Genomic DNA, 11,183 nt, shown 5'->3' with positions numbered 1-11,183 from the left:
TTTTTTCCCTTACCCATTGTATCCTTAGCACCTAGTAAAGTGTCTGGCATATAAGAGGTGCTTGGTAAATGAATGAATAAATGAATAATGGGTCACTAAGTAGTGTATCTATTAAGTGCACTATGCTATTGAATGTACCATTGAAGGAAAAACAGTTAAACTCAGTCACTGATCTCACTGAATTTATTGTATCTGACCTAAGCTTTGGCCAACTTAAAAAAAATATACAACCAACCATACAATAGTGAGGAAAAAATAACCTGTTAAAACTACAGATTATAAACACAAAAGAAGCATTTTTCAAATTGCATATGCATCTTAAGTAATACATTGTTTGTTAGACATGAATAGTAATAAGAGAGTCATTTCCCTTCCACAGAGTGAAGAAAAATACAGAATTTTAGGAATCTGTGAACGTTAAAAAGAATATTCTAAGTCCAGGATTAAAATATAGGTTCTGAAAAGGAAAAAGTAGTACAAAAACTGTTAAATCATATATACGGACTGTTAAATCATGTATATGGACTGTTAAATCATATATATGGACTATTGTCCTAAGTAATCTCAAACTATCTTCTGCTGTTACAGACATCACAGAAAATGAAGGAAAAAAGAAAAAGTAGACAGAAGAGAGAGGACACATAGGGATTTTTAAAAAGTATTTTATACAATAATATGAACCAACCTAAAGCACACAATGTCTAACACATAGTAAATGTCAATAAATGCTGGAGAAACAAGAAATCCGCACATCAAATGGCACCTTTCTGCAGGACCATTTTGCTGTACAACTCTAGGGGGCATAACTGGCGTTGTACAGCTGTCCATGTAAAAGTCACCTTCTGGACTTAAGTAATAAATGTCCCTGCATGGCCAAACATTGAAGCCTTGCATGTGTAAATGTTTAAAAATGTCCAAAGCATTCATTATATAACTACCATCTATGACATCAACAGACTATCCAAAATGGCATTGTTCACTTTTATAAAAATAGAGGTTAAATGATTTTTCTGTGAGTTGGCATCCCAACGTCTATATCTGCAATGGATCCAAGATTTTGTGTCTTGGGTGGGGGTAGCTGGAAGGGGAGGTACAGAAGGATTATCTAAGACAGTGTACAGATATTCTTTAACTCTTACAAATTACACTCCAAGTTGTCACACAAATTGACGTGATATGGCATTCTAGTCCAAAATCCTTGCATAAATGGGCACGGGATAATTTGTCTAAATCCTTCAGTATGTACTGGTTTAATTTAAATGACCTTTTCTAAAATAGGTTTCCTTCCATTTTATACATATTCATGAAGACATGCTATCAGCATTGAAAGATAGCCAAGCAGAAAAAAGTCCTATCACACTGACAAGACAATTTCCTTGGGTAACGTAATCAGATAGTACAGCTGCATTCCTTGTTAATCTAAATTTAGTTCAAATAGCTAAAGAGCTTTATTCACTTTGTAATAAAAATTAGACACTTGCAAAATAAGTTTCGGACAATTCACATAAATTTATTTTCGTAATAATTATTTATTGCAAGAGACTTTTTAAAAATACATTGAAATGGCATTAGATCAAGATGAAATAACCTGATTCCTAAAAGTGTACTTCATCAAATGCTTTACTAGGCTTCCATAATAGCAGTATTAGGTGTCTGCTTAGTTAATTATGCAGTTTTTTACTTTATTTTTTGCCTTACTTGGAAAATTTAGCAATATAATTTTTCAACACACTTTTTAAGCCAGATCATTTTAAAACAGATTCCTTAAGACTGAGTGACAAGAGGAGACAGAAAGGAAGGAGGCTTTAATGCTAATTTGCCTAGGATTATTTTTTAGCATGAAAATTGGACAACTGATGATATAGGGCAGTGTTTCTCAGATGTATCAGATCATGAGACTTAACTGCGATGCTTGTTTAAAATTATGGAATCCCAGGTCTTATTCCTACAGGTTCTGATTCTTGAGGTTTGGGATGGGTCTTAGGCATGTTTATTATATTAAAAGCACTTAATGAGCACAGTGTAGGAAATACGTGGCATCATTGAAAGAACTCTGACCTAGTCTTAGTGTTCAGAACACCAGGGCTGCCAGTTCTTCTGTGTGTCCTTACCTGAGTCGTTTAATCTCACTGGGTCTAAATCTCCTCAGTTGCAAAGGTACAAAAACAACAAAAACCAAAAAGAGTTTGGCGTTAGTCCATAAACCCCATGAAGACAGGAGCCCGGCAGATTTTGTTCACTGCCTGATCCCCTGCACCTAGCCTGCTGCCTGTCACAGAGCAGCCTCTCTGTTAGTATTTGTCGACTAATTCACTATATGGATGAGCTGCAAGGATCTTTTTGGCTCTAAGATTATATGATTCTAAAATGAAGAAGTAATAAATGCATGTCGTCTGCCAATTACAAAATAATAATTATTCTCAAAAATAAAACAAGATATAAACTGAAAAAGGCTCTGCTTGTTTTTACTGGTTCCCGGGCTGCACATTCCTGGTGAGCATTTCAAAGAATGTGACTTGGGTAATTTGATTTTAAGTCTTCCTTACTGGGCTGTGATGGTTAAAGGAAATGCAATTCTTTACCGTGTTAACACAATGTTTAGTTCACAGTGTATGCTCAGTAAAACTAAGTGGAATCTGGAAAACCCAGTAAATTCTATGGAGAATGATGCAGAAGAATGTAAGTTCTCTTGCTCCGTGGACAGGTGTACTGTAGTCACACCGTTACTTTTAGGACTTTTCTTATTTTAGTCCTAAAACATACGTCAAGCAACAAATCCAGAATTGTCAGAAACGTTCCCTGGCACAAGTAGATTGTGCAGAAGTGAGTGTTAAAAACTGATTATGAAGGAAAAATAAATCCTGAAAACTGTATTTATAAAAGGCCGGTCACAGTTGCTCACACCTCTAATCCCAGCACTTTGGGAGGTGAGGCAGGCTGATCACTTGAGGTCAGGAGTTTGAGACCAGCCTGGCCAACATGGTGAAACTCCATCTCTAATAAAAACACAAAAATTAACCAGGCGTGGTGGCGCAAGCCTGTAATCCCAGCCACTTGAGAGGCTGAGGCACGAGAATGGCTTGAGCCCAGAGGCGGGGGTTGCGGTGAACCGAGATCGCGCTACTGCACTGCAGCCTGGGTGACAGAGGGAAACTCTGTCTGAAAAAAAAGAAAAAGAAACAACAACACAAAAAACCCTCTATTTATACTATTTCAAATTCATTTTAAAACTTAAATGCTTTTATTTAGTTTTAAATTTTTATTATGTTACTTTATTTAAATACTTCCAGCTTTGTGCAGTGGCAGTATCATAGTCAATGAGGTTTAAATACTTCCTTACATTATGTATCTAAAATAATTTAGAGAAGTGGTTCTCAAAGTGTGGTCCCCACATCAGCAGCATCAACATCACCTGGGAACGTGGAACAGATGGTTGAGCCCTGTCCCAGATTCTGAGTGTGGGGCCGCAAAAATCTATTTTTGACAAGTCCTCCAGGCAATTCTCATGAATGAGGGCCAATGACTTAGGGTTAAAAAAAGACTGTCATAAAAAAATGAATTCAAAGAAAGCTGAATTCAATTTTTTATAGCTCTGATAATGTATCAAAATGGAAAAGACCACATCATTTATCTAGTCAATTGCTTATCAACACACTCAATTAGCAAACATACAGAAAATCATTTTTGTATAAGTTGTTTCCTCTCTATGAAAAAAAATCCTGAAATACTGCTTCTGAAATCAAAAATATGTAAACTCCTGGCTTTTAGGATATTAAATTCCTAACTTCTCAATTTTACAAATACAATACAAGTTTTCATGATTAAAAATACTACCAAGTATTACTAAATTTCATTTTAATGTTATTAAAACATGAACAATAAAAAAATAAGGCTATGGGTATACAGTGCAAAGTCACAGTTTTTTTTTTTAAATCCAAATGGCAATTCTGATTTACAGCCAGTGATGTATAAGATTCTAAGGATAACTAGATATTATAAATTTAAGATGCTATGTTCTATGTAAGAAAAGCTCTCAGCTACAGAATTTTGAAAATCTTAAAGCTACATTTTCTCAGATATCAGCAAAGAGGGAAGAGAGTTTTAATTTGAAGGCAGAGTAGAGATGAGGGTACTGATGAGAAATGCTGATCCCTCCATTGTTACATTCTTTGGTTGCATGTTAAGGAACTTGAAAATTGTTGACACAGTTAAGAAGGCTACAGAATTATTGCCCATTCTACATTGTTCTGGGGCTTGACAGAACATGAGTCTTCAGTATGTTTTTTCAATATTTCCCCCAAGCCCTAAAATTCACCCAAGAGAAAGAGGTCGACTTAAATGTGTAAGAAGAAGACACAAATCAGTCCATATGCAAGAGCACCTAGTCAGGAACATTAAATGGCAGTGTGTTGATGACCTCTCCAGACTCGGTGACGATGGCATCGTAAACCCACCGTCGGTTGCAGCGGCACTCGGGCCCACACTTGTTGGAGTTACACTTGGGGCATGGGTAGAAGCAGCCCAGGCAGTTCTTCTCTAGACAATCACACAGGTCAGCGTCATTACAGATGAGCCTGCCACTTTTGTCGTACTTCCTCATTACTCTACAAAGGAAAAGCATGACATTAACATGACAGTGCAATCATCCTCAACATTGAGAATAAATTAGTGTACAATCAGCATCATATACATGACCATCTTACCCTGAGCCAGAACTCCAGAGATTACCAGAAACATTGGTACTCTGGACCAGAACTCCAGGGATTACCAGAAACACTCCAGAATATTTTATGGCAGTGACGTCATGGGAAATTCAGTCAATATGAGATCAAACAACTTCCAGTGCAGCCAGGCTTGTCATCTAGAGTAACACTTCATTTTTCCAGCATTGCTGGGAAATGCAGCAATCTACTTAAGAAAATTATGAGGAATAACTAACTAAAGCTTCCTCCTACAAATGCCCCAAAGTTTTCTTTAAAATATTACCATTCTTGATGGACTTTTCCCTAACAAATTATTTTTTTCTTAAAAGCACTATGCCGAATGCAACTACCACATTTTTGTTACCTAAAATTAGAACTGTCAGTTATTACACCACAATCATTTGAAGAAAGAAAAGCACCTTTGCTAACAGTCTCCAAGTGCCATTTCTTCTGTTCTTTTCTGATTCTGCTTTTTACCCAGTGTGGAGGGGGAAAGGAGGTGACCAAGAATGGAGGGTCATACATCATAAGCTCTGAGTGAAGGTGAGACACTCTGTCCCAGAGAAGAGCTCAGAGTCCAGACTGCCTCTGTCAGCCTCTACAACATGGCCAGGGACAAAAGACTTTCACAGGAATCCTACCACCTTCTCAAACCCAACCATTTTGAAATAAATCCTTCAAAACTGAGTTGCTTCAAAACCTGAGAATAACAAAAATACCTCTGTACAACTTATAGCTGTTATTATCACTGAAGTCCAAAAGGCTGGTGGTCTTAAGCTAGTATGGCAAAATTATGTATAATACTCCTGCACCCTTTGTCCCTAAGCAGGCACAATACCTCCTCTTCTTCTGTTCAGCTAAGTAATATCGTTCCATCCTGTTCCTTTTCCTAAGAATGCAGGGAAGGGAAAGGATTAGTCATTATGTGTACTTGCTGCCTGATGATCACGCTTTAGCAAGAATGCCTTCTAATGAAGATTCACATTTGAAGTGCTTTATTTGTGGAATGAAACTCTTCCTAAGCACCCCCGGGAAATTTGGCAGAAGAGGATATTTTAAATCTATTATAAGAATGATGGAGTAGATGGTCCTGAAATCAACCTACAGCACAGGTCAGATTCTGTCCTCCCTTTGCCTTAACTCAAATATTCTCCTGTGTTGGTAAGGTTTTATGGTTTCCTGCCCATTTGATGCTTTTTTTTTTTTTTGTAAAATCCTGAATTATACACATCAAAGCATGCAAAATATATACTCTACATGCATAGATAAAGAAGAATAAAACAAACTTCTATGTGCCCACTGTCCAGCTTAACAAAAGAGTGTTACAGCAGTGAAGTCCTCTTCAATCCCCACCCATTGCATCCCTCTACCCTCCCCTCAAAAAGGAACTGTACCTTGATATTATAAAAGTCACTTCTGAAGGCCTTTTCTGCATCTATTGAGATAATCATGTGGTTTTTTCTTTGGTTCTGTTTATACGCTGGATTACATTTACTGATTTGCATATGTTGAACCAGCCTTGCATCCCAGGGATGAAGCCCACTTGATCATAGTGGATAAACTTTTTGATATGCTGCTGGATTTGGTTTGTCAGTATTTTATTGAGGATTTTTGCATCGATGTTCTTCAGGGATATTCATCTAAAATTCTCTCTTTTTGTTGTGTCTCTGCCAGGCTTTGGTATCAGGATGATGCTGGCCTCATAAAATGAGTCAGGGAGGATTCCCTATTTAACAAATGGTGCTGGGAAAACTGGCTAGCCATATGTAGAAAGCTGAAACTGGATCCCTTCCTTACACCTTATACAAAAATTAATTCAAGATGGATTAAAGACTTAAATGTTAGACCTAAAACGATAAAAACCCTAGAAGAAAACCTAGACAATACCATTTAGGACATAGGCAAGGGCAAGAACTTCATGTCTAAAACACCAAAAGCAATGGCAACAAAAGCCAAAATTGACAAATGGGATCTCATTAAACTAAAGAGCTTCTGCACAGCAAAAGAAACTACCATCAGAGTGAACAGGCAACCCACAGAATGGGAGAAAATTTTTGCGATCTACTCATTTGACAAAGGGCTAATATCCAGAATCTACAAACAACCCAAACAAATTGACAAGAAAAAAACAAACAACCCCATCAGAAAGTGGGCGAAGGATATGAACAGACACTTTGCAAAAGAAGACATTTATGCAGCTAACAGACACACGAAAAATGCTCATTATCACTGGCCATCAGAGAAATGCAAATCAAAACCACAATGAGATATCATCTCACACCAGCTAGAATGGTGATCATTAAAAAGTCAGGAAGCAACAGGTGCTGGAGAGGATGTGGAGAAACAGGAACACTTTTACACTGTTGGTGGGACGGTAAACTAGTTTAACCATTGTGGAAGACAGTGTAGTGATTCCTCAGGGATCTAGAACTAGAAATACCATTTGAGCCCAGCCATCCCATTACTGGGTATATACCCAAAGGACTATAAATCATGCTGCTATAAAGACACATGCACACGTATGTTTATTGCAGCACTACTCACAATAGCAAAGACTTGGAACCAACCCAAATGTCCAACAATGATAGACTGGATTAAGAAAATGTGGCACATATACACCACGGAATACTATGCAGCCATAAAAAAGGATGAGTCCATGTCCTTTGTAGGGACATGGATGAAGCTGGAAACCATCATTCTCAGCAAACTATCGCAAGGAAAAAAAACCAAACACTGCATGTTCTCACTCATAGATGGGAATTGAACAATGAGAACACCTGGACACAGGAAGGGGAACATCACACACCAGGGCGTGTTGTGGGGTTGGGGGAGTGGGGAGGGATAGCATTAGGAGATATACCTAATGTAAATGACGAGTTAATGGGTGCAGCACACCAACATGGCACATGTATACATATGTAACAAACCTGCACGTTGTGCACATGTACCCTAGAACTTACAGTATAATAAAAAAATTATATATATGTATATATATATAGTCACTTCCTTGTTTTGCTCTTAGTTATGACACATATGTAGGTATCCCTAAACATATTGTGATTTTCCTTTTGTAATTTGCTTTGCTAGTCTGATCATGAGTTGAGATTCTTCCATGATGGTACATGTAGCTGTTCAAATATTTTCACTTCTATATGTATTCCACTGTATAAATATACCACAAGTTGTTTATCTTTTCCATTGTTGATGGACATTTGGATTATTAACAGTTTATTTTCTTTGCTATTTCAGTGATGCCATGAAACTTCTTAAACGTATCTCCCTATACATGTATTAGACTTTTTCCAAGATATTAATATATACTCAGGAGTGAAGATGTTAGGTCATAAGGCACATAGGTAACACCGAGCTGTTTTTAAATAGTGGTTGTACCTTTTTACACTTAATTCATATCTCATAGCTTCATCAGCTTTGATGTCAACAGACTAAATTCTGACTCCCTGGGGAGTATGGAACTTCTCTGTATGTGCTGATCAGGTTCAGTATCCTGAGTGTTTATTTGTTGTTTCCTCTATGAAATGTCTGTTTATCATTTTATTAATTTTTCTATTAGGATATTTATACTTTTCTTATTGACTTGTAAGATTCTTCATATATTTTGGATACTGATTTTTTATATTATTAATAACTTCTCCTACTTTATGGTGTGTCTCTCACTGTTTTTATGGAGTTTTTAATGGGCATATTAATTTTAATATAGTCAAATTTATCATTTTCCTTTATAGTTTGCTTAGTTTATTATTTTTAATTTTATTTATTTATTTTTTGAGACAGAGTCTTGCTCTGTCACCGAGGCTGGAGTGCAGTGGTATGGTTTTGGCTCACTGCAACCTCCGCCTCCTCGGTTCAAGCGATTCACCTGTCTCAGCCTCCCAAGTAGCTGGGACTACAGGCGCATGCCACCACGCCCAGCTAATTTTTTGTGTTTTTAGTAGAGACGGGGTTTCACCGTGTTAGCCAGGATGGTCTCGATCTCCTGACCTAGTGATCTACCCACTTTGGGCTCCCAAAGTGCTGGGATTACAGGTGTGAGCCACCATGCCCAGCCAGTTTACTTAGTTTATACTTACGATGCACTAACAATCATTGTACTTGATGATAGTCCTGTGCCCATTTAATATCCTGAGTTCATTCCCATGGTTATATTATTTTTTTTTTTCTTTTTTTTATTATTATTATTATTATTATTATTATTATTATTATACTTTAGGCTCTATGGTACATGTGCGCAACGTGCAGGTAAGTTACATATGTATACATGTGCCATGCTGGTGCGCTGCACCCACCAACTCGTCATCTAGCATTAGGTATATCTCCCAATGCTATCCCTCCCCCCTCCCCCCACCCCACAACAGTCCCCGAAGTGTGATGTTCCCCTTCCTGTGTCCATGTGTTCTCATTGTTCAATTCTCACCTATGAGTGAGAATATGCGGTGTTTGGTTTTTTGTTCTTGCGATAGTTTACTGAGAATGATGATTTCCAATTTCATCCATGTCCCTACGAAGGACGTGAACTCATCATTTTTTATGGCTGCATAGTATTCCATGGTGTATATGTGCCACATTTTCTTAATCCAGTCTATCATTGTTGGACATTTGGGTTGGTTCCAAGTCTTTGCTATTGTGAATAATGCCGCAATAAACATACGTGTGCATGTGTCTTTATAGCAGCATGATTTATAGTCCTTTGGGTATATACCCAGTAATGGGATGGCTGGGTCAAATGGAATTTCTAGTTCTAGATCCCTGAGGAATCGCCACACTGACTTCCACAAGGGTTGAACTAGTTTACAGTCCCACCAACAGTGTAAAAGTGTTCCTATTTCTCCACATCCTCTCCAGCACCTGTTGTTTCCTGACTTTTTAATGATTGCCATTCTAACTGGTGTGAGATGGTATCTCATTGTGGTTTTGATTTGCATTTCTCTGATGGCCAGTGATGGTGAGCATTTTTTCATGTGTTTTTTGGCTGCATAAATGTCTTCTTTTGAGAAGTGTCTGTTCATGTCCTTTGCCCACTTTTTGATGGGGTTGTTTGTTTTTTTCTTGTAAATTTGTTGGAGTTCATTGTAGATTCTGGATATTAGCCCTTTGTCAGATGAGTAGGTTGCGAAAATTTTCTCCCATTTTGTAGGTTGCCTGTTCACTCTGATGGTAGTTTCCTTTGCTGTGCAGAAGCTCTTTAGTTTAATTAGATCCCATTTGTCAATTTTGGCTTTTGTTGCCATTGCTTTTGGAGTTTTAGACATGAAGTCCTTGCCCATGCCTATGTCCTGAATGGTATTGCCTAGGTTTTCTTCTAGGGTTTTTATGGTTTTAGGTCTAACATTTAAGTCTTTAATCCATCTTGAATTAATTTTTGTATAAGGTGTAAGGAAGGGATCCAGTTTCAGCTTTCTACATATGGCTAGCCAGTTTTCCCAGCACCATTTATTAAATAGGGAATCCTTTCCCCATTTCTTGTTTTTGTCAGGTTTGTCAAAGATCAGATAGTTGTAGATATGTGGCGTTATTTCTGAGGGCTCTGTTCTGTTCCATTGATCTATATCTCTGTTTTGGTACCAGTACCATGCTGTTTTGGTTACTGTAGCCTTGTAGTATAGTTTGAAGTCAGGTAGCGTGATGCCTCCAGCTTTGTTCTTTTGGCTTAGGATTGACTTGGCGATGCGGGCTCTTTTTTGGTTCCATATGAACTTTAAAGTAGTTTTTTCCAATTCTGTGAAGAAAGTCATTGGTAACTTGATGGGGATGGCATTGAATCTGTAAATTACCTTGGGAAGGATGGCCATTTTCATGATATTGATTCTTCCTACCCATGAGCATGGAATGTTCTTCCATTTGTTTGTATCCTCTTTTATTTCCTTGAGCAGTGGTTTGTAGTTCTCCTTGAAGAGGTCCTTCACATCCCTTGTAAGTTGGATTCCTAGGTATTTTATTCTCTTTGAAGCAATTGTGAATGGGAGTTCACTCATGATTTGGCTCTCTGTTTGTCTGTTATTGATGTATAAGAATGCTTGTGATTTTTGTACATTGATTTTGTATCCTGAGACTTTGCTGAAGTTGCTTATCAGCTCAAGGAGATTTTGGGCTGAGACAATGGGGTTTTCTAGATATACTATCATGTCATCTGCAAACAGGGACAATTTGACTTCCTCTTTTCCTAATTGAATACCCTTGATTTCCTTCTCTTGCCTAATTGCCCTGGCCAGAACTTCCAACACTATGTTGAATAGAAGTGGTGAGAGAGGGCATCCCTGTCTTGTGCCAGTTTTCAAAGGGAATGCTTCCAGTTTTTGCCCATTCAGTATGATATTGGCTGTGGGTTTGTCATAAATAGCTCTTATTATTTTGAGATACGTCCCATCAATACCTAATTTATTGAGAGTTTTTAGCATGAAGGGTTGTTGAATTTTGTCAAAGGCCTTTTCTGCATCTATTGAGATAATCATGTGGTTTTTGACT

At 37.6% G+C, this 11,183-nt stretch overlaps 1 protein-coding gene across 1 annotated transcript in view; it reads right to left on the bottom strand.

Moving 5' to 3' along the window:
- Positions 1-1,493: 1,493 nt before the first annotated feature.
- ARL14EPL (ADP ribosylation factor like GTPase 14 effector protein like) overlaps positions 1,494-11,183 on the bottom strand; it is a 34,884-nt gene continuing 25,194 nt past the window's right edge. Inside the window, exon 4 of the mRNA XM_002815802.5 lies at positions 1,494-4,604. Coding sequence (XP_002815848.2) covers positions 4,382-4,604 — 223 coding nt within the window. The 3' untranslated portion in view covers positions 1,494-4,381. The remainder of the gene's footprint in view (positions 4,605-11,183) is intronic.

Source organism: Pongo abelii, chromosome 4, assembly GCF_028885655.2.
Source record: "Pongo abelii isolate AG06213 chromosome 4, NHGRI_mPonAbe1-v2.0_pri, whole genome shotgun sequence".
Taxonomy (NCBI): domain Eukaryota; kingdom Metazoa; phylum Chordata; class Mammalia; order Primates; family Hominidae; genus Pongo; species Pongo abelii.
This window is presented reverse-complemented; position numbering and strand designations above follow the sequence as displayed.